The sequence below is a fragment of the Schistocerca americana genome, chromosome 8 (assembly GCF_021461395.2).
Source record: "Schistocerca americana isolate TAMUIC-IGC-003095 chromosome 8, iqSchAmer2.1, whole genome shotgun sequence".
Lineage (NCBI taxonomy): Eukaryota > Metazoa > Arthropoda > Insecta > Orthoptera > Acrididae > Schistocerca > Schistocerca americana.
The window spans coordinates 399,514,393-399,539,924 of record NC_060126.1 but is presented as its reverse complement, the minus strand read 5'-3'; the positions used below and the strand labels follow the sequence as shown (position 1 = coordinate 399,539,924).

The window sequence follows — 25,532 nt, the reverse complement described above, 5'->3', positions numbered from 1 at the left end:
GTGAAACATATGTCTAGAACCTTGTCTAGTGCTGCGCTCTTCAGAATCCTTATACTACTTGTCTGGCAGGTTCTGTAATTCCCATACGTTTTCGCACATAAGTCTTAGTTTTTAATGTTGATCAGGTGCCTGTCAGTTGTTTTCCGAAGAAAGTGTCTGAAATTTTAAGCTCGTGATATAACCATAGCTGTCATGTTAGGAGCTGAACTGTATAGGTCCTACAGCTAGAATGATTATGTACATTTGGAGCAACTGTGTCTCACTAACATCTGTTCAGCTAAAAAATAATTATATTCTGCATTTCCTCAGTTACATAATTTGGGTGTGTATAATTCAACAGAAATAGAATGTCACCGTCATTCTTTTTTACTTAAAAGTTTTTATGTATGGAGTCTTTACTCTGTTAGGCTGTTTTTATCCAAGTAGATGTGCTACGCCTCTCAGACAGAGTCTCGCATTCATTTCCTAAAAAACACAAAAATTTTAATGATAAATGGAAGGTTCTACATTTGTATCCAACGTGCGACCATGGGGTTCGTACTGACTACCGCGCGCCGTTAGACCACAACTGTCGTGCTTGGCATATTCCGGCCAACTTGCCTCCCAGCAACTGGTCACAGCTTTAGCACTACACGGTCGTCTGTGTGGATGACGCACACATACAAGCCTACTCCGTAAAAGTTGTTGAAATAAGTGAGCGTTAAACTGTTTATAATGAAACCACTAACGTGCACTGTGAAGGATTTAAATAATAATGTGCACTACTGTCACTCGGGTGATTACACTTGTGTAGCTATGATTTTTTTTTGTAGGGCCTGGTATGGGCCGATCTATGTTCCGCCAAGCGTCGGTAAGGTAAACGTGTTGAAGTAATTTAGAGACAGCACGCGTGGCTGCTCAGTCGATATGAAACACAGATCTTTGTTCTGGGTGCAGATGAAGAGCCACTACATTCGAGTACTGCTTTTCACCTCCCTATAGGACTAGGTGTTTCACTGAAGGTCAAAAAGATAAAGTAGTTGTGGGAAATTAATGAATAAGTTTTTGTCCACAAATTACTTAGCCTCAAACGTTAGCTGTCGCTCTCTGCTGCACATTTTCGCTTGCGAATTACCGCCATGTCTGTCCATAATAACAGTCTGGCGATGATCGCTATTTCGGCTGGATGCATGTGGTGAGGCTACAACTAATATTTAAGTTCCATTGCCGCGTTCCGAAGTATGTGATGGCGTTTGGGTTTGCATGGACGTTAAGTAGAGTAGTAGTTATTGTTACGTTGCGTGCGTGTGACGTGTCCATTGCAGTGGCAAATACATATGGGGGGAGGGGGGGGGCACAATCGTTGTCCTAGATCTGCCTATCCTACATTGCACACGCTGTACAAAATATTTGCTTGTCTTTCTGTATTTATTGCTACAGAAGAAAGAAGGTTTTCAACATTGTGGCGTACAAAGACATGGCTGACGTCGACAATGAAGGAGGATCGACTTAATGAACTAGCTCTGTTGAACAGTCACCTTCACATTGATTGTCCTATTGACGATGTAATTAAACAATTTGCCAGGAAGAATAGGCGCATAGAATCCATCATTTCATACAAATGTAACTTCTTAATATCGTAAGATGGCAGTGTTTTGTATACGTGTATAATCAGTTTAAATAAAACCTTCCTTAGACTTTGCATGTGACTTGATTATTTTTTATTACGGTAAAAGTAAAGGTAGCTCAAGATATCTTTAGCGCCCCCTCATTGAGGTTTTTCTGTATCCGCCACTGGTCCATTGTCTATGCAATGAGTGCAGTGTGAGCAAGCGTAATGAATTGTTTAAACACACTGCACAGTGAAAAATAAACATGACGATCGAAATGCGTTTCGCGAACTGATGAATGTGTGGTTGAATAAAGTGAGAATCGTATGCTATCCCTACTAAATACAGTGGTCCCATTTTCGCTTGTGGCGCGACAGCGAACGGAGCTGTCTTTACTTCCGCGAAGCTGTAGTTTGAGATGTTTTACGTCTAATGCACAAGTGAGGGCCTTCCTTAGAATGTGTGTATATTGGTTTTGCGTTTGGGACGGTTATCTGTAGCACTTTAATTTTTGATTTTCCTCTCGGCTGCGACTAGCCGCGCCATGTATGGTGAGATATATGGTGACATCGATGCCACCTATGAACAACGTCGACAACAACCGGCTGCCCAACGTCTACATCAAGATGCAGTACACTTTCCATCTCCTCTAGGAACTACATTGTACTCCACGATGGATGTTAGTGGTCATTTGGGATGAAAGTCAAAGAGCCCCTGACGAAGAGTACAGTGCTGTCGAAGCAGAGTTACTAAATACAACCTTCCGAAATGCCTTCACAAAAGAAGACGACGAAAATATTTCAGAATTCGAATCGAGAACAGCTGCCAACACGAATAACATAGAAGTAAATATCATCGGAGGAGTGAAGCAACTTAAATCACCTAATGAAAGCAAGTCTTCTGGTCCAGACTGTATATCAATAAGGTTCCTTTCGAAGTATGCTGTTGCGTTAGCTCCATACTTAAAAATCGTGTACAACCGTTCGCTCGACGAAAGATCCGTACCCAAAGATTGGAAAGATGCACAGGCCACACCAATATTTCCATTCGTAGATGGCGCTGTAATCGACAAGTGTCAACTGCACCTGTTTTTGCAAGAACCGATTCACTTTAGAAAGGCAAGGATTCCGGTCCAGATGGTACACCAGTCAGGTTCCTTTCAGAGTATGCAGACACAATAGCGCCTTTCTTAGCAATCATATACAACCACTCACTTGACGAAAGGTCTGTTCCTAAAGACTGGAAAGTAGGACACGTCATAACAATATTTAAGAGAGGAAATAGAAGTAACCCACTGAATTACAGACCCATATCACTGACCTCAATTTGCAGTAGGATTTTGGAGCATATGCTGTACTCTAACATTATGAATCACCTTGAAGAAAATGACATTGATACATAATCAACACGGATTCAGAAAATATCGTTCTTGGGCAACACAGCTAGCTCTTTATTCCCATTCAGTAACGAGTGCTGTCGACAAGGGATCCATATTCCTAGATTTCCAGAAGGCTTTTGATACCGTTCCTCACAAGCAACTATTAATCAAATTGAGTGCATATGGAGTATCGTCTCAGCTGTGTGACTGGATTCGTGATTTCCTCTCAGAGATCACAGTTCGTAGTGATAGACGGCAAATCATCGAGTAGAACAGAAGTGATATCTGGCGTTTCGCAAGGTAGTGTCATAGGCTATCTGCTGTTCCTGATTTACATAAATGATCTAGGTGATGATCTGAGCAGCCCCCTTAGATTGTTTGCAGATGACGCTGTAATTTACCGTCTAGTAAATCATCAGACGGTCAATTCCAACTGCAAAATGATCTAGAGAGAATTTCTGTATGGTGTGAAAAGTGGCCATTGGCACTAAACAAAGATAAGTGCGTGCTCATCCACATGGGTACTAAAAGAAATCCGATAAATTTTGTGTATACGATAAATCGCACAAATCTAAGGGCTCTCAATTCGACTAAATACCTAGGAATTGCAACTACGAGCAACTTAAATTGGAAAGACCACGTGGCTAATAGTTCTGGGAAGGCGAAACAAAGACTGCGCTTTGTTGGCAGAAGACTTAGAAGATGCGACAAACCCACTAAAGAGACAGCCTACATTATACTTGTCCGTCCTCTGCTGGAATATTGCTGTGCTGTGTGGGATCCTTACCAGGTAGGATTGACGGAGGACATCGAAAAAGTGCAAAGAAGGGCAGCTCGTTTCGTGTTATCGTGCAATAAGGGTGAGTGTGTCACTGATATGATACGCGAGTTTGGGTGGCGGTCACTGAAACAAAGGCGGTTTTCTTTGCGGCGATATCTATTGAAAGGTGGCTACACTGTGCCACTGCGCCAGAGAGTGCGCCAAAGAGTACTATTAAGCCGCCTCCACAGTGCTTGTTATGAGATTGTAGAAGTCAGTGGTTGTTGAGAGTTCGTGGCAGTCAGTGCTAGTAGAGAGCACAGTGTGTGTTAAGAGCTCGTGATTGTCGTGAAGTCGGAGTGAGATGTGGTAGTAAAGAGTGTTGCTCCTTGTTTTATGCAGTTATTTGATGGGAGAGATAGCAGATGTTATTGTAATGAGTGCATTTCGTCAATATATATGAAGGTAAAATTTATAATGTTTTTTTTTTATTAATCGTCTATCTGAAATAATGTGTCACTACAGGTTCAGTCAACAAAGCATCTGGCTTGTGTTCTTGGATTAGAGTGGAATTCTGGTTTTCTTGCGTAATTATAGTTTTCTAATTTTCCTTTGTCACGTCTGTATAGTTGGTATTTAAGAATTCTTGTCTTGTTGGAAAAGAACCGTGCCAGATGCATACGTTGAGTCACACTCCCACATACAGAACAGTTACATTTGTGCTTGGATTTTGTAGGTTTTTTAGTTGCTGGGGACTTAATTAATTAACTGTGTTTACGAAAATTTTCTTACATTGTTTGTTGCAGTCAGATAGCGTAATAATACTAGTCAGGGCCAACCGATTACGAGACTTACGTAATCGGACATACAGTTACTAAAAACAAAACAAAAAAAAACATTTTCGATTGATTATTTAAATAAGCCCCCATGCACGTGGCGACCGCTGCTTCGGATCGTCCCTTGGATTCTTCTGATTGTGAAAATTGTAGACTGTAGTATTGTTGTAGTAATTTGTAGTTCAGTAATTGTAGTCTGTATTGAATGTGTAGATTTGGTAATTGGCATTCTTCTAATGGTATTTTTCAAAATTTAATTTTTATTGCCTTGTATACGCGTTTGACAATTTTGTGTAATTATTTAAATTGTTCGTTAATCGTGTTTGAGGGAGACATCTAGTGTGAATAGTATTGTTGGAGATAAAGAGTCATTGTGTGTAATTTTCGTACAGTGACGAATCTTTCGTATATTTTGTAAATGATTACGCGATCTATGAAAAAGGCGAAAATGATGAATAGTGAGAATAACGAAATTGTTGACATGGCGAACTCGCCAACACAGGAAAACAGTATGGTGGATGATGGAGTTGAAAACAATGTAATAAGTCGGGAAAATAGTCCAGAACCATTTCAAAATTTTTCTCAATCAGAAAATTTGCAGAATACGAGATTAATGACAGAAGATTCTGGAATAGTATCGAACACAGATAGCCTTATGGCTATGCAGAAGGAAGTTAGTTTTGAGGGAAATGTTAGGGGCGAAAGGAATTTCGAAAAAGTTAATATGGAGCAGTTGATGAGTGTAATATTAAATTTTCAATCTGAATTAAAAACAGAGATAGGAACAATTAAAACTGAGATGGGAACAATTAAAACACAAATGGGAACAATGGAAACACGGATGGGAACAATGGAAACTCGGTTAGGATCTGAATTTAAAACAGAGATGGGAACTTTGGAAACACGGATAGATTCACGAATAGGGACATGTTTCAAAAATATGAAAGATGAATTAAAGAAAGAAATCAGGGAAGAAGTACAACCGATTCTGAATTCTCACAATAATAGATTAATTGCAGTAGAAATCAGACAAAGGGAACAGGATAGAGAACAGGAAGAAAGAGATCGCGTGATAGTACAAAAATTTTCAGAGTTAAATTTACAACGTGCAAACGATAAGAAAGAAATATTTGAAAGAATCGAGGAATCCGTATCAAATGACAGATTAAATAACCTAACACAACAATATGAACAGCTAGCTACCAAATGTGACAATACTGAAACCCGAGTCGCGACACTTACGGAAGACGTAAATAAACAGAAAGAACAATTAGGTGACTTATCGGAAAGAGTTGAAGAAATTTCAGATAAACTGACAAATCTTAGTTTACATGGGGACAGAGATTCGGATGATACAGCCCCATTACCATTTGCAGAAACCGAAGAGTATCAGAACATAAATAAGCATGTTGAGAATCAGGGAAAATTTAATGAACGCGTGAAAAGGGAATTTGAGGCATTACGAAAGCAAGTCAAGCAGATCGAAGGGGAAATTGTAGGAAAAGATAGCAGAAGAAATTTGGAATCACAGGTAGCAGAGGGGTTTGAAGAAAATAATTTGTTTCATTTACGGGATGCAACAAGAGAGCGCCAGGCGCGCGAACTTTACAATAATCGACATTCGGACCGGGACAGACGCGGTAGGTCTTTGTCGCCACGAGGCGAAAACTTTGATTATAAACACTTTTTGACTGTCCGGAAATTTAAGATCTTCCGCAATTCTAAGAATGACATACATCCATGTGCATGGTTAGATCAATTTATGTACGCACTTCCACCAAATTGGCCACTAAGTCACAAACTGGAATTTATGTGTGGATATTTAGAAAACGAACCAGCGACGCGGATGCGCGCACTCATTAGAGATTGTAATAATCTAAATGATTTTTATCATGCATTTCTATCGGCATATTGGTCCGAAAACACGCAAGACAGAGTCAAACACAGTCTTATTATGCAGCGTAATTTCAAACAGTCTGAGTTCCGCACGCCGGCAGAGTACTTTGAAGACATGATTCGAAAGAATCAGTTCCTGTCCAACCCTTATAGCCCGACTGAATTAATTCGCATTTGTTTAACTAAGTTGCCACAATCCATAAGACAAATTGCTTTGGCCGGAAGATGTAAAGATGACATTGAGACTTTTAAGACTTTGTTGCAAGAACTTGAGTATGACAACGACGACGGGACCTCTTGTAACTTTTTCAGTAACAGTAATTACAATAGACTTTCAGAGAAAAGTGATAGTGGTCGGAACGGGCGTTATATGGGTAATTTTGAGAATGACAGACGTAACAGACACGACAATAGATACCAGCCCTATGACAATAACAGACGTTCTAACAGAAATTACACAGACAACTATAACAACGGTAATTCGTATCGGAATGATCAATCATACGGAAACAGTAATCGGTATCATCAGGACAGAAATCATTCATACAGTAATAGAAATTCTTACTACAGAAATAACCAGGGTAGTAGGTACAATAATAATTTCAGAAGTGACAGTCGAAATTATACAAGAAGTAGTTATGCAGACAGACAGGAAAATAGAAATTTTAATAACAGACACAACCCAGAATTTGCATCTAGCAGACAGGAGGGACCTAATTGGCATCCTCCACGTGACAGAACGTCTGAGAGACAAGTACAAATCGTTGAAATTGATCCGCGAAATGACGCGAATAATCAAAGACGTGACGCAAACAATCGACAATGACTTGTAGCTTCGGCTTCTGGCAGCAATATAGACGGCTCAGAAAGTAATGACACTACGACTTTACACTACGTACGCCTGGAAGACATGAGAGACATTTTATTAGACGAAAAGGAAAATAATGTAGACGCATTTTTACACCCTGTTATTGAAGTATGTGTGGGTAAGAATAAGTTCACTGCAGTATTAGATTCTGGGAGCCCATTGAATGTCATTAGTGAATCAGTTTTTCGTATATGTGTAAGAACTATCGCTTGTCCTGTGTTACCTATTTCTAAAACTACAATTCGAGGTGCGATTTCTGGAAAAAGTGTGGAGGTCAAACAACAGACCAATTTAAATTTCATTTGTCAAGGATACGAATTTTCTGCTAATTTTATCATTGTTCCATTACTCAGTACACAAATTATATTAGGTATGGAGTTTCTTAACGCACATAAGGCAATTTTGAACTTTAAAGAAGGAAGTGTAAATTTGACTGTTGCTGGAATGCCGAAATGTCTAAAATTCTTCGAGTGTTTAACAAGATCTGAGTCAGATACAAAATGTTTAAGGTTTCTTACTTCTGATGTTTTCGTTGAGCATTATGATGACAGTGTGTTTATTCATGATAATGACAATAGATACAAAGACGTGATGGATGATATAATTAATAGCGAAGAATTAATTAATGAAAAGGTTAAGAAAGCTGAAGTGCCAGATGACGTTGCAAGAGAAGAGCTGCACCACATTATGACTTCACATGCTACAGTGTTTAGTCATCACACAGGAACTATACAAGGCGTACAATATTTATTTAAAGTAAAAGAACACACACCATTTCGCGGAAAAACGTACGCTATTCCTTTGGCTTACAGAGACAAGGTTAAGAATGAACTTCAGTACATGTTAGATCAGGGCATTATTGAGCCTGCAGTCAGTCCTTATACTAGCCCATTACACGTTGTTCTTAAAAAGGATGGGTCAATTCGTTTGGTTCTGGATTCCAGACAGATAAATAATATCATCATTCCTGAAACTGACCGCCCACAAAATTTAGATGAACTTCTTCAACATTTCCATGGAATTAAAGTCTTATCCACAATTGATATGCGCGCAAGTTTTTGGCAAATAGAACTCCACCCCGACTGTAGAAAATACACCGCCTTTTTAGCCTTTGGTAACTGTTACCAATTTCGGAAATTACCGTTTGGACTTACAGTATCTTCAGCAGCATTCATTCGTAGCTTAAATGAAATTTTACCTGTTTGTCTTCGTGACAATATTACTTCTTATGTTGACGACATTCTTATCGCTAAACGTTCTTGGAGTGAACACAACAAAATTTTGGACTCATTATTACGTATCTTTGCAAAAGTTGGCATTACAGTAAACTTGGAAAAATCTGAATTTGGTCGTTCTCAGGTGAAATTTCTCGGTCACATTATTTCTACAGAAGGTATTCTTCCTGATCCAGAGAAACTAGACGCTATTCGTAATTATGCTGTTCCTACCACAAAACGTGATGTTCGTAGTTTCCTTGGTGTCTGTAATTTTCTTAGACGCTTTGTTAAATTGGACGATTTGGCCACACCTCGTTTATGTGAACTATCTGGAAAGAAATCTAATTGGTGTTGGGATGAGGAAGCTCAGTCAGAATTTGAACAGCTTCGTGATGCTTTAGTTGCTGCTCCACTTCTTTCACATCCGGATTTATCTAAAGAATTTTGTTTGGCAACGGACTCATCATACAAGGGCCTAGGTGCACATTTATTTCAAGAGATAGAAGAAAACGGCGTTGTAGTACAGAAGACGATTGCATTTGGAAGTCGTGTTCTTTCTAAATCAGAAAAGAATTATTCGATTACGGAACTTGAAGCTTTGGCGGTTGTTTGGGCTTTTACAAAATTTCGGACATTTTTGTTTGGCAGACATACTAAGGTTTACACCGATCATCGAGCTCTGGAATTTCTTATGTCAACGAAATTAACTCGTGGCAGATTGTCACGATGGGCGCTGTACCTACAGGAATTTGACTTTAGTATTGTTTACATACAGGGTTCTTCAAATATTGTTGCCGATGCTTTATCACGTGCACCTATGGGTTTGAAACAAAGTGCTGAAGAGGACTGCAAGGAAAACAATTTTTGTTTGATGTATATTCAAGGTGTTGCGTTTGAGAACTTTATTTCGTCTTCGCTCCAGGATATCGCTAAGGAGCAAAATAAGGATCCAATCTGGAAGGACATTAAGGAGAAGTGGAGGAGAAAGGAAAGTGTGGCGATTAGACAGCATTATCTAGTTCGCAATGACATTCTTTTTAAACGAAAATCGGTCGACAACTCCGTTTGGTTAGTTTGTATTCCTGATGAGTGGGTCAATAAATTGATTTGGTATACGCATTTCAGTTATGCACACTTTGGTCCCAGAAAATGCTTTCATAAATTACGAGAAAATTGTTACTTCAGTAATATGGAAAAACGTATTCGATCTGTTCTTGCCAAATGCAAATTATGTCAAATGGCTAAGCCTCCAACGATTTCTCACAGAGCACCGTTGTTTCCCGTCATTCCAGCGAAATTAAAGGAGATGGCTGCAGTCGATTTGTTTGGTCCAGTGGTTCGTTCTACTAATGGTTTTGCGTACATTTTCGTAGCAGTGGAGTTGACGTCAAAATATGTGTGTTTTACACCTTTACGCAAAGCAACAGCTCGTTCAGTATCTAATGCTTTCATCAAACATTTTCTTAAAGAAGTTGGTCATGTTGACAAGGTTATATCAGATAATGGATCACAGTTTCGTTCTAAAATTTGGCTTCGTACTCTACGGCGTCGTAAAATCAAACCAATTTTCATTTCACTTTTTCACCCTCAATCTAATGCTTCAGAGAGATGGATGAAGGAAATCAATAAATTGTGCCGTCTTTATTGTCATCAGAATCACAGAACTTGGGATCAGTATCTTCATATTTTTCAAAACATTCTGAATGAACTTCCTAATGACTCAACTTCTTTACCGCCTCTATTGATATTAAAAAATAAAGTACCAACAAATCGCATTTCTGAAATCGTTCCTTTTCCGCCTTCACGGAAACTGCGGCATTCTGAAGTTGTTAACCTGGCTCTACAAAATATTGCATCTGCGGCTGCTAGAAGAAAGAAATCGGCGAAGCGTCCTGGTCGTTTAAAAAATTTGTCGGTTGGTCAAAAGGTATTAATTAAATCCCACCGTTTGTCTCACAAAGGAAAAGGCTTGTGTCGCAAATTTTTTCTGCTTTATAACGGTCCATATAGAATTCGCAAAATTATTCATGATAACACTGTCGAAGTAGAAACTCTTAAATCTCGACGCTCTAAAGGAATACATCATATATCAAACGTTAAAATTTTTGTGGAATGACATACTTGTGAGAAACTAACAGCTACATGTAAACACGCAGAGAGTACAAGGATACCGCGCTGTGTTTTGGCGGCGGCACATACTCAAAGCAACAGTGAAGTCTGCGCGCCGCACAAGGCAGTCGTTGACCGCAAACAATTGCTTCCTACGTCACGCGCCTACAGCTGATCGAGCGCTCAGTGCGAATGCACTGACAGCCGTAAACAAATACACAGTCTAATTTCTCCGACTAAATGCTGTATAAAGCTATAAGGACTTGTTGAATTGTGATATTAACATTCAGTATTTTGCAGGATACGGTTCTATAAAATATTTAAGAACTTCAGGTAAACTCTGTGTGTCTCCGACGTTAAGACGACCTGCTATCGAGAAATTTTCAGGAAGAATGTAATTTCCAAGAAGAAACTAATTAACTAAAAAAGGGTAACTATTAATTGAGTTTATTTTTCAGGTAACATATTTCCACATAGGTACGTACTTTAGACGTAATTTGCTGCTCGCGATTACGTGATTCATACTTTGTGCTAATTTTATGTTCTATGGATTTACTTGTGAAGCGACGTGCTTGTGTACATTTACTGATTTTGACAATTATTGATTAATGAACTGGGTTGTAACTTGTGTATATTATGCATCGCTTGGCTGCTATGCTTTTTCACTGACTGATTTTGACAATTATTGATTAATGAACTGGGTTGTGACTTGTATAGATTATGCATCGCTTGGGTGCTATGCTTTTTCACTGATGTCATATTTTTTTATTATGTGCCTGCTGTGCTTATTTATTTGAATTATAATTGTAACCTGATTTATTGTGCTGATGAGTTTAGTTATGTAAGTTATACTTTGTGATTTATCTGCTTGTGCCTTCATGTTTGCTTATTAAGATGACATATGAATATTTATTTGCTTATGCTGATATGATGCTAATGACCTGTTTATTACGTAAGATATATGTTTACTGCTATGCGTATGGATTACATATTTACACATTTCTGTTTTGTTGCCATAACTGCTCTTTAATTTCGTGTATAGAAATGCTGATATACTGTGTATAAACATAGAGTTTAGGTTACACTGTGGTATTAATTATAGATTGTTCGGTTGGCAGAGCCTCGTTGTAGGAATTGTGCTGCATCCACTTGTTGACATTTTGTTCTCTACTGGTAAATTTACTCGCTATTGCAGGTTTTGCTTACGCTCAGTGCCATATATTTTTAAGATAAGAAAATTAACTGCTATAATTTGACGAACGACATTAGTACAAGAAAGTCATAGAAGTCACATGAGCTGGAGGTTTTATGGAAGCTGTATAAATTTATGCTAATAGGAAGGAGGCTAACGACATGACAGACCAAAACTAGGTTTAGACCATTAACAGTTATTACACTGCATTTTCGTGAGCAATTGAAATAGGAAGTGACACTTGACACAAAAAATACTCCACATGTTTGCTTCTGTTTGCCATAATTCTTGAAGTGGTGTACACACTGTGAAATATTATGATCATTCACACTCCGTAATCGTACGTAATTACTGAGAGTTATTCGAACTAAGTCTGTTAGAGGTCAGGTATGCATTTCTTTTATTTAATGATGGACAAGGAACCAAAATGTATCTTATAATTTATAATGAGTAGAAAATTTGGGTCAGATGGATTACACAGAGGTTGTGTGTTGGCAATGTGTCTTCGGATTGTATGGGATGCTGAATTGAAGTTGCATTAGGATTTTATCTGTACTTGTTCAAGGAGACTGACTAGAGGAAAGAGTTGTTATGGAAGTGAAATGATATTGGTGCTGAGGTTTATATTTATCGATGTATTATTATAGGTATTGAGAGTATATGAAGTTGTTTGTGGACAAGAGGTAAGGTGATATTGGTGCTGAGGTTTACATTTATCGACGTATTATTGAGGTATTATTGAGATTATGTGATGCTGATAATTATTGGAGTTTTGGTGGATAAGAGGTAAAGTAAGTGAGGAGCATATTTTTTTTGTTGGTCTTATGGAACAAGAGGATGAAGAGAGCAGACTAAAACACTAAAATAGAAGGAAGATAGTCTATACACACACTTTGTTAAATAACTAAGCAGTATATACTTTTTTTTGAAGAGAGGAAGTAATTGCATATCGTGGCTCACTGACAGTTGTTCAACAACAGTGCATTTTGATCTGGCTTGGCAAACATTCGTCTTGACATGATGACTATGACGTTGACCTAACTATTATTGACTGTTATACATTGCTGCCACTACTACTTGATACACATGATGAACATCAGATTTTGACAGAATTGCATTTACACAGTTAACACTATTCAGTTACACAGTAGTACTTAATGTGGATGAAAGATGAGTGAGTGTGTTTTGTGTGTTTTCCTTTACTAATCCTAACCACCTATCTCCTAAATATTATTTTATTTGTTTGTAGTGGCTTGCACTGACACCCATAAATATTATAGGTTTACTGGTATTTGTGTATTGTAATAGTTAATAGGACAATTATCTGATATCATTTGTGTGTTTGTTATAATTTGTATGTTACTGTAAAAGCATTTGTATGTGCATTCAAACTATTGTTCATGCCTGGACTGTCTGATTAGTGAAGACAAATATTCTGAACTGTTACCTGCACTTTTTCAACATGATGTGTGACATTTGGTCGTGTTTAATTTCTGCTGATAAACAGTGTGATCAGTGCTAGTGATTTTTTTGGAACTGCTTCTGCTGAGAGATGTGACTTTTTGCTGTCTGCACCTACTCAATATTGCTGGGTGCCACTGATGGACTGCTTCTACTGAAAGGATGTCCCCTGTTGCTGTGTGTACCTCTGCAACTTTACTGGGTGCCTCTGATGGACTGCTTCTACTGAATGGTGTCACTTGTTGGTGTCTGCACCTACTCAACATTGCTGGGTGCAACTGATGAACTGCTTCTACTGAAAAGATGTCCCCTGTTGCTGTGTGCACCTGATCAACATTGCTGATGCCACTAATGGACTGCTTCTACTGAAATGGTATCACTTGTTGGTGTCTGCACCTGCGCTCAACATTGCTGGGTGCAACTGATGAACTGCTTCTGCTGAAATTATGTCACTTGTTGCTGTCTGCACCTGCTCAACATTGCTGGGTGCAACTGATGGACTACTCCTACTGAAATGATGTTACTTTTTGCTGTCTGCACCTGCACTCAACATTGCTGGGTGCAACTGATGAACTGTTTTTACTGATATGAAGTCACTAGTTGCTGTGTGCACCTGATCAACATTGCTGATGCCACTAATGGACTGCTTCTACTGAAATGGTATCACTTGTTGGTGTCTGCACCTGCGCTCAACATTGCTGGGTGCAACTGATGAACTGTTTTTACTGAAATGAAGTCACTTGTTGCTGTCTGCACCTACTCAACATTGCTGGGTGCCTCTGATGGACTGCTTCTACTGAACTAATGTGACTTGTTGCTGTGTGTACCTCTTGAACTTTACTGGGTGCCACAGATGGAACTGCTTCTACTGAAATGAAGTCACTTGTTGGTGTCTGCACCTGCTCTCAACATTGCTGGGTGCAACTGATGAACTGTTTTTACTGAAATGAAGTCACTTGTTGCTGTCTGCACCTACTCAACATTGCTGGGTACCTCTGATGGATTGCCTCTACTGAATTAATGTGACTTGTTGCTGGGTGTACCTGCTAAACTTTACTGGGTGCAACTGATGGACTGCTTCTACTGAAAAGATGTTACCTGTTGGTGTTCTTTTTTTGTATAAACTAATCATTGAAGGCATTTTATGTGAACATTTGCATAAACTGATTTTTTGTATATTGTAAACTATTATGTAAAGTCACATGTATGAAAAGAAGTTGTATTGCTTACTGTATTTCATACATTAGGTTAGTGAAAGGTCAGTGCAAAGCCAAAATTTTTAACTAATTATGTGATGTTTAGGTATTAATATTATCTTTTATTTTTGTCTGTATTTTTGTGGACGAATTTGGTGGTATTTTCACCACCAATGCTGGCAAAAATACCATCAAATTCTGGCCTGTGGAGGAGGGGCATATGAAAGGTGGCTACACTGTGCCACTGCGCCAGAGAGTGCGCCAAAGAGTACTATTAAGCCGCCTCCACAGTGCTTGTTATGAGATTGTAGAAGTCAGTGGTTGTTGAGAGTTCGTGGCAGTCAGTGCTAGTAGAGAGCACAGTGTGTGTTAAGAGCTCGTGATTGTCGTGAAGTCGGAGTGAGATGTGGTAGTAAAGAGTGTTGCTCCTTGTTTTATGCAGTTATTTGATGGGAGAGATAGCAGATGTTATTGTAATGAGTGCATTTCGTCAATATATATGAAGGTAAAATTTATAATGTTTTTTTTTTATTAATCGTCTATCTGAAATAATGTGTCACTACAGGTTCAGTCAACAAAGCATCTGGCTTGTGTTCTTGGATTAGAGTGGAATTCTGGTTTTCTTGCGTAATTATAGTTTTCTAATTTTCCTTTGTCACGTCTGTATAGTTGGTATTTAAGAATTCTTGTCTTGTTGGAAAAGAACCGTGCCAGATGCATACGTTGAGTCACACTCCCACATACAGAACAGTTACATTTGTGCTTGGATTTTGTAGGTTTTTTAGTTGCTGGGGACTTAATTAATTAACTGTGTTTACGAAAATTTTCTTACATTGTTTGTTGCAGTCAGATAGCGTAATAATACTAGTCAGGGCCAACCGATTACGAGACTTACGTAATCGGACATACAGTTACTAAAAACAAAACAAAAAAAAACATTTTCGATTGATTATTTAAATAAGCCCCCATGCACTATTTACGAAATTTCAACACCAAATTTCTCTTCCGAACGTGAAAATATTTTGTTGACACCTACCTACGTGCGGAGAAATGATCATAATAAAATAAGAGAAATCAGAGCTCGAACGGAAAGATTTAGGTGTTCCTTTTACCCACGCACCATTCGAGAGTGGAATGGTAGAGAAGGAGTACGAAAATGGTTCGATGAACCCTCTGTCAGGCACTTAAGTGTGAATTGCAGAGTAACCATGTAGATGTAGATTTGATGCTACATTTACTTTAGTGCTGTAAATTTGATTGTACAGTACAATATGATTAGTCATTTCAATGTCGGGTTAGAAACTACGTTTAGCATGATACAGGGACAACTATGTCTATAAATAGTTTTGTTTCCATTGGGATGGTTGAAATCAGAGAGTTCCCTTGCATCCCACCACCGGTGTGTTTGATTTCTGAGAGACCCCTTGCCTCCCACCACTGCAGTGCTTACTTCGGTCAGTATCCATGAAAGGTGCGCCTGTCACTATTACTTTCATGGGTATTTTACCTTATTACAATGTTGTGGATTGCATTCTGCCGGTATCAGCCAGTGCGAGAGTTACGGCTGCTGGATGGAAACACACACTGCAATCTATCTACCTGTTAGCTCTGTTCGAGGGCTGCCACCGATATCTAGTATTCCGATGGTTTGGGTACTCACCACAATCAAAACCACAGGGAACAGAAAAGTACGTTACCATATAAGTAGTTTATGCGCCACAAATGTCCGTCCATAGCCATAATATTTGTACTGTACGATCACGCTTAAAATACTCTAGTAACGTTTGAACATTAATATCATCCGTCAGCACAAACGTTTACATTTACATCTTATATGAAATCTAGAATCAAGTGCGTTGGTTCTCGATTCGAAAAACAGACACACTCGATATTTGCTGATTACAGCGCCATCTACTACGAATGGGAAACAACGGCTTGAGTAAACCGTTCGTATTTTTTAGAGTAGATTCCGCATCTGCAATAAAAATTGGGGTTCTCATTTGAAAATACAAATAAATTTCCTGTTTTTCACGTCTATGGTCACAAACTTTTAAGTCCTCAGACTACCAGTTTCCGTCAGCAATGACCGTCTTAAGATCTGTTTTATAAAAACATGCCCTAATACACTGAAGTCAGAGTATTAGGACATGTTTTTATAAAACAGATCTGAAGATAGTCATTGCTGACCGAAACTGGTAGTCTGAGGACTTAAAATTTTGTTACCATAGACGAGAAAAAAAATGGAAATTTATTCTATTTTCGGGTCAATGTTAAACTCGCGACAACGTCGCAGCTTGTGAAAATACGCACGAGGGTGGTCGAGAGGTGGCCGGTTATAGCGCAGACAGATTTCCCTTTACTAATATTAACTTTTCACTTGGCATGCGTTGTTTTCAAGATATTTAGTTGTCTTAAATTTGAAAACAAACCTGTATATCAACAAACACAATGATCGGTTATCAGTAAATATTGTTATATACAGAGAATTTCTAACAATTACAGTGACATACACACACTTTCGAGGCGTCACCGAGCCTGAGGACCGTACAAGAAAACATGGCGTGAGGATGAACTGCATTCTCTAAATGTTGATTAATTATTGAAATAAATTTACAACAACCTTCGAAGAAATTGTAGAAACGAATGGTAAGCCACACGACTTGTTGACCCATTAACAAATGTTGCCATAACGAAAACAATGTAGAAACAGCGTGTTTTTTGGTCGCAGGGATACAACAGTGACTTTTCTATGTGCCCACTTTCGTATGGCGCAGCACACGCGTTTTGTCATGGTGGAGGTGGAACTACAAAGAATACAATGACTTTGTCTGCGTAGGACGAAATTCCTAAGTTTTTCATCTGAATCGAGGTCTATAGCGTAGAACGTATTCCAGACACCTCGATTACAATTGTGTACAACACATCACTTAATTTTCGTCTTATATCCTCACTATCTCACAAAAAACAACTTCGTCAATGGCCATGTGATCCAGACAATCGGTTATTCGGCCTTCTCAAAGCTACTTTACAACAGCAAGACTATAGTCTGATTAAAATTACCTGATAGTTGACTCTTCTTCACGTGTTGGTGTTGGCTTCCTCTAATCAGAGCGCCCAACGTCACGACAGAATTGTCTGCCATTGACAAACTGCCACAACAGGCGGTCAATTCACATCCAGTTCCTTGTCTGGTTATGGATTTTTCGCACAAGACGTGATTCGGCCACCATATTCAGTTATGATCACAGAGATCGGATTACAGTAGGTGAACTTCATACATGGCGTGAACACGAACTTTTTGAAACCAGCAAATGATCGTTCCAACTGGTTCTAACAGGTTTCAATGTATTTTTGTGTAAATTCAGGGTTACAAAACGCGTTGTCTGCCGTAGTTCAGTCATTGGCCATTTAAAATCAGCAATGGACAGAGCATCTCGTGTTCATGCATACCTGGTGACAGGAGCTTCTAACCTCGATCCGTGTTACATGAACAGCATTTCAGCACTTTTGAAGTGATCCGCAGTGTTTGCGTATCTCCTTTGAGCGAGTGGTAGTCGATGTGGCAACATTTCAGCGCCAAGTGACAGACGTCAACAATCAAGTAATTTCAAACGGACTGTAGCCTTACACTTTTGCACGCTTCAGAAGGACCGAATAGATGAGCATCTAGCGACCACAGCGCCACCGGTCTCAGACAGGGCACATCCGCGGAATAACAGATGGAACGAAGCAAGGAAGGCGGTATAACGGTGGCTTACAGCAGCGCCTTGATTTGTGAAGTATGCATCCCACAACATTAGACTAGCACTCGCTCCGTTTCCGATCTGTGTGTCACTATTATCCAATGCTGCGGTTTAGTGCCTCAGCTGGAAACAGTGAGCCTATTCGTTTTAATCACAACAACTTTGGTAAACCCTTGTTTTCAAAATTAAGCTCGCACCGTATTTGACACAAGGAAGTTCATGATCAGAGTGTACTACTAGTTTTGATTTACGACAGACAACCATGTACTTTCAGTGCGCAATTCATACAAAAACTAGAGATTGTTCAACAAGCAATGAAGAAAGGTCATGCATGATAGGCATTGCTTGTGGAGGGGTGGGGGGCGGGGCGGGTTGTTATACACTGAAGCGCCAAAGAAACTGGTATAGGCATGCGTATTCAAATACAGAGATACGACGTTAACAGGCGTTCGACAGCGCCTACATAAGACAACAAGTGTCTGGCGCATTTGTTAGATCGGTTACTGCTGCTAAAATGGCAGGTTATCAAGATTTAAGTGTGTTTGAAGATGGTGTTATAGTCTGCGCACGAGCGATGGGACACAGCATCTCTGAGGTAGCGATGAAGTGGGGGTTTTCCCATACGACCATTTCACAAGTGAACCGTGAATATCAGGAATCCGCAAAAACATCAAATATCCGACGTCGCTGCGACCGGAAAAAGATCCTGCATGAACGGAACCAGCGACGACTGAAGAGAATCGTTCAATGTGACAGAAGTGCAACCCTTCCGCAAACTGCTCCAGATTTCAGCGCTGGGCCATCAACAAGTGTCAGCGTGTGAACCATTCAACGAAACATCGTCGATATGGACTTTCGGACCTGAAGGGCCACTCATGTATCCTTGATGACTGCACGACAAAACTTTACGCCTCCCCTGGGCTCGTGAACACCGATATTGACTGTTTATGTCTGGAAACTTGTTGCCTGGTCGACGAGTCTCGTTTCAAATTCTATCGAGCGGATGGACGTGTACGGGTATGGAGTCTACCTCATCAATCCATGAACCCTGCATGTCAGCAGGGTACTGTTCAAGCTGGTGGAGGCTCTGTAATGGAGTGGGGCGTGTGCAGTTGGAGTGAGGTGAGACCCATCATACGTCTAGATACGACTCTGACAGGTGACACGTACGTAAGCATTCTGTCTGATCACCTGCATCCATACATGTCAATTGTGTGTTCCGACGGCCGGCCGGAGTGGCCGAGCGGTTCTAGGCGCTACAGTCTGGAACCGCGCTACCGCTACGGTCGCAGGTCCGAATCCTGCCTCGGGCATGGATGAGTGTGATGTCCTTAGGTTAGTTAGGTTTAAGTAGTTCTAAGTTCTAGGGGACTGATGACCTCAGAAGTTAAGTCCCATAGTGCTCAGAACCATTTGTATTCCGACGGACTTGGGTAATTACAGCAGGACAATGCGACATCCTAGACGTCCTGAATTGCTACAGGAACGCTCTTCTGTGTTTAAACACTTCCGCTGGCCATCAAACTTCCCAGAGGTGAACATTATTGAGCATATCTGGGATATGCTCAGCAGCCCTACAGGATTCATGGCGTCAGCACCCTCCAGCACTGCTTCAGACATTAGTCGAGTCCATGCCACGTCGTGTTGCGGCACTTCTGCGTGCTCGCTGGCGCACTACACGATATTAGTCCGGTGTACAGTTTCTTTGGCTCTTCCAGTGTAGAACAAGATACAGTTATGGCCGTACTGCTACTGTTGCTAGGAAAATGGCTAGTAGATAAAGGGCGGAAATTCTTGGTTGGGTTCAAGAGATACGAAAATATCTAGGCGATGGCGTAGTAGACAGACATTACACAACACAGGAAATATAATAGAGCAGCATGGAAGAGTCTAGTCGAAAATCATTCATGAAGAAGTATTGAGAGCTTGTATCCCGCAATGGCTGATGATCACGGTTCAAATACACAAGCTGTCTCAAACTTTTGATATCAGAACGGCGCAAATGTTCATTTTCTAATGGACTGTCAGGCCGAAATAAGAGTTTCCTCTTATTTAGAAATAGATTAGAGGTCGCATTGTCACTTGAAACATGAAAACGTCGACAGATTTCCACCTTACAAACTTTTGATTTTGTATTTTTCATATTTCGTTGATTAACTGGTGTGGAACCCCACTGCGTATGTGGCGACAACTGTAGATTTGTCTTAGGAGAACTGTAAGCTATTTCCGTCGCAACACTGTAGCTTCCTTGTAAGAAATCCGTAGTTCTTGTCAGGTCAGTAGCGGCGTTTCACAGTAGTTGGGTAACGGAATATGAAAACTAAGAAACAAAAAGGTCGCGACGTGAAAATGTGTCGATATTTTATAAATCGAAGTGAAAATTCAGATGAGGGGAAACGCAGATTTCGGTCGGACAGACGAATAACTGTGGGTAGCAACATCTACATGTAAAAATTGTTGCATGAATTGCTTTCTAATCGATAAGTAACGCATATAAAAACAAAATTCTATTATTCCAGATTAAACCCACTGTGGATGTCTTAACGTAAAGGGAAAAGCGCACCCAGAGCACAAATAAATATAAACTGCAGCAAGAGAAAGGTGTCTCAATTTATAAAACGAATATTTACATAAATGTTAATAAAATCAGCGCAGATTTATTTCAGGCACGTTTATTATGCCACAATCGGTTTCGCCTAAAAGAAAATTTAAAAGTGACACCGAAAATTCACCACCAATCTTCGTAACAGATTCTCACAAAGCGGCAGAAATGAGTTGTCATGACTCACGATTCCTGCCACTTTCTGATAGTTAACGTAGGAAGACTGTTGGTGAATTTTCGTGTCACCTGAAGATGTTCGTTTCGAAAGTAACCACTTGTGGAGTCATAAACGTTGCTGAAATACAGCTGCGGTGACTTATTAACTTTTTCAATCAATCAGCTGTGGAAGCACAAAATGGTCAAGATCACTTATAAATTTTCTGCGGAAAATGGCCGCATCAACAAACAGGTTACAGATGGTACAGGAGTCTGAACAGCAGGCAGCATATTTTAACTCACTAAATAAATGACAGGAAACACGTAAAGACCTCACCGATGTGTACATTGCCGCATATCGTTGCATCGCACTCATCAAAATATCCTTAAGATGCGTTGCGTACGGAGATAGGTATCATCAGCTGAGACAGTGGTTTCATGCACCACAATTACAAAAACTAAAAGTAAACGACTGATCTCCAACAATCGCGCTCACAATGGTTCACGCCATATGCGACCAAACAAAACGATGAACGTCTCATCAAGGAAATCACGCACAATATCGAAGTGTGCTGTGGCACCGTTGCCAAAGGACGTCCCCTCGCGAGTAACAAGAGCTTCAGTGCCTAGCAGCTGTGGGAGCAGATCTTGGATGAACTATATGACACAGGCTACTGTTAGGTGACCATATGGAACTACGGCCCATGAGTTGACGGAGAATCGATAGTTGTTAGCGAACACAGGCTAAATGGTGACTGTTTCCTTCACTGAAGACGCGGTTATTTCGGCAGTTAGAAACACGATCACATCGTAAAGGCACATATACAGGGTGTTTCAAAAATGACCGGTATATTTGAAACGGCAATAAAAACTAAACGAGCAGCGATAGAAATACACCGTTTGTTGCAATATGCTTGGGACAACAGTACATTTTCAGGCGGACAAACTTTCGAAATTACAGTAGTTACAATTTTCAACAACAGATGGCGCTGCAAGTGATGTGAAAGATATAGAAGACAACGCAGTCTGTGGGTGCGCCATTCTGTACGTCGTCTTTCTGCTGTAAGCGTGTGCTGTTCACAACGTGCAAGTGTGCTGTAGACAACATGGTTTATTCCTTAGAACAGAGGATTTTTCTGGTGTTGGAATTCCACCGCCTAGAACACAGTGTTGTTGCAACAAGACGAAGTTTTCAACGGAGGTTTAATGTAACCAAAGGACCGAAAAGCGATACAATAAAGGATCTGTTTGAAAAATTTCAACGGACTGGGAACGTGACGGATGAACGTGCTGGAAAGGTAGGGCGACCGCGTACGGCAACCACAGAGGGCAACGCGCAGCTAGTGCGGCAGGTGATCCAACAGCGGCCTCGGGTTTCCGTTCGCCGTGTTGCAGCTGCGGTCCAAATGTCGCCAACGTCCACGTATCGTCTCATGCGCCAGAGTTTACACCTCTATCCATACAAAATTCAAACGCGGCAACCCCTCAGTGGCGCTACCATTGCTGCACGAGAGACATTCGCTAACGATATAGTGCACAGGACTGATGACGGCGATATGCATGTGGGCAGCATTTGGTTTACTGACGAAGCTTATTTTTACCTGGACGGCTTCGTCAATAAACAGAACTGGCGCATATGGGGAACCGAAAAGCCCCATGTTGCAGTCCCATCGTCCCTGCATCCTCAAAAAGTACTGGTCTGGGCCGCCATTTCTTCCAAAGGAATCATTGGCCCATTTTTCAGATCCGAAACGATTACTGCATCACGCTATCTGGACATTCTTCGTGAATTTGTGGCGGTACAAACTGCCTTAGACGACACTGCGAACACCTCGTGGTTTATGCAAGATGGTGCCCGGCCACATCGCACGGCCGACGTCTTTAATTTCCTGAATGAATATTTCGATGATCGTGTGATTGCTTTGGGCTATCCGAAACGTACAGGAGGCGGAGTGGATTGGCCTCCCTATTCGCCAGACATGAACCCCTGTGACTTCTTTCTGTGGGGACACTTGAAAGACCAGGTGTACCGCCAGAATCCAGAAACAATTGAACAGCTGAAGCAGTACATCTCATCTGCATGTAAAGCCATTCCGCCAGACACGTTGTCAAAGGTTTCGGGTAATTTCATTCAGAGACTACGCCATATTATTGCTACGCATGGTGGATATGTGGAAAATATCGTACTATAGAGTTTCCCAGACCGCAGCGCCATCTGTTGTTGAAAATTGTAACTACTGTAATTTCGAAAGTTTGTCTGCCTGAAAATGTACTGTTGTCCCAAGCATATTGCAACAAACGGTGTATTTCTATCGCTGCTCGTTTAGTTTTTATTGCCGTTTCAAATATACCGGTCATTTTTGAAACACCCTGTAAATGAAAAATGTGTTTACGAACATTGGTTTCTCATCTCAAAAAACTCAATTTAGGGTCCTGTGCGCTTATGTAACTTCTATTCTAAACGTTTGATGCAGTAGGAGTTGCTACCATGATGGTACAATCATCAATGTTTGCTGCCAGAAGGTCACCGAGCGACATTAAATTCACATTATATGTCCCACTTCCTTGTACTACTTCCTGGACGAGCGAACCGTATAATCACTCTCACACACACACACACACACACACACACACACACACACACACACAAATAATAAGAGGTTTAATTTTTTTTATTCCATATCCACGGCTGCGCTCTTGTATGTAAAGTAATTGCTCTGAGGCGAGCAGCATTTGAGGATATGGAAGAGTTGTAGAGATGATGGGAAGGGGAAGGGGGTGGTTGATGGGCAGAGACCATAGATCTAGTCATTGAGAGCGAATAGGAATGTTTAAAGACGGGGAATTCCCGTCATCAACAGAAGCAGACCGAAATCGCCATAGGTGGAGCCAGTTAGTACCCGTTTATGTTCCTACATTCTTAGATATTTTTCAATGAAGTGCTACCTTCGTCAGTGCGGTATAGTTTGTTTCAATATTTGAAGAGAGGACGTCACACAAAACGTTCTTACAATGTCGGCAGATTGGATGTAAATAAATCAGATCCGTGTTCGTAATTGTCTAATTGTTTTCAGCGCTACACTAGCTACCCCCACCAGTTGCACTGATTACAATTTCCATGTCAGCTGAAACTGTGAATACTCTAATAAAATTATCGAACTATTAACGCTTTCAACATAATGTACAGAATAAACATACTGCTTGGGGTTAAGTTACAAGTGTCCGCTTCCAATTTCAGCAAACTAAGTTCCGAGTTCAGTTTCAATTTATTGGCTTTCGGTTCGGATCCATGTAGCCATATGATCAGTTGAAAGACGATACGACTGTGTTTGATGAGACTTTCGTGCCAGTAATGACTATACGAATTTAAGAACAACATAACAGCCACTCCCCGAGCGGATAAAATCTCCGACTCGGCCGGTAATCGAACCTGGGCCCCTTCGGTTAGCAAATCTACTGCGCTGACAAAGTTTCCAGTTTGTTGTTTACTTCGTGAGTCTTACAGTTTTGCATTTTCTTCTTCTGGGCTTTGAGGTTTAGGTTAAATTAAATTTGTTCAGATTTTGCGATTGTCTTATACAAATGTAGTAGTTTTTCCTTGATTATCGGAAATGCTAATTCTGTTGATGGACAGCACTGTGAACGAACATTTCTTAGTGAGGATATGATACGCTTAACAACAATCTTATTTCTTTATAGAACAGCGATGGAAGATAGTGGTTTAATTTTCTGTCACCAAACGAGGGACACAATCTACAACCAGTCATAAGATTGAATCACGAATGAATGGCCGTGACGTAGCAGAAAGTACTATCGGTACTATCAGCATAGTGGGAATTGTGGAATTTTCGTTTGATGTTTGACGTGACTCGCAGAAACTGAATGTGAAAAACCACGAAACAAGTACATCGACACATTAATCGTAAGCTCTAAGAAATAAAGTTCAATGTTGCCATTCGAGACTTAGAAACACACACAGCCAATTTGCAGGAACGTCACACTAATTCGAAAAACTAAGCAGTAACGCAACGGACAACCAGATATTGCAGCTGGTATGAGTGAACAGATAGCAAGTGAAATTAGATGAAGCTATTATTTTTGTATCGTTTGCTACAGGCTGCGGTGTTTACTTATTGCCAGTACCGAGACTTACCAGACCGAGTCGTCCAGAAACCGCATGCTGCTCGACGTGCAGAGATGTACGTGCTAATTCTACCCGTGCCGGCTGCCGCACTGCACTACCGACACCTGTTGCTGATGCTACATGTGATCCAGCCGCCACACAGAGCCGCGCAGCGGTGCTACCGGAAACTAACCTTGTTCCACGGCTTCCCCGTAGATTCCTCGCCACTGAACTTTCTGGTCCCCGCGTTTCACTCACGACAAAGTGAGACATTCAGAGGGGCGTATTCTGGCTTCCCGTTATGAACTCACGCAGTCAGGGACACCTGCTGTGACGTCACTGGGGAGAAACGGCGACAAATCGGATATTGTCAGATAATGTCCCAACGCACGTTCCAACTGACCGA

The 25,532-nt window shown here is 40.5% G+C and overlaps 1 protein-coding gene across 1 annotated transcript in view; it reads right to left on the bottom strand.

Moving 5' to 3' along the window:
- LOC124545368 (serine protease gd-like) overlaps positions 1-25,226 on the bottom strand; it is a 243,124-nt gene extending 217,898 nt beyond the window's left edge. Inside the window, exon 1 of the mRNA XM_047124279.1 lies at positions 25,157-25,226. Coding sequence (XP_046980235.1) covers positions 25,157-25,182 — 26 coding nt within the window. The 5' untranslated portion in view covers positions 25,183-25,226. The remainder of the gene's footprint in view (positions 1-25,156) is intronic.
- Between the last annotated feature and the right edge of the window lie 306 nt (positions 25,227-25,532).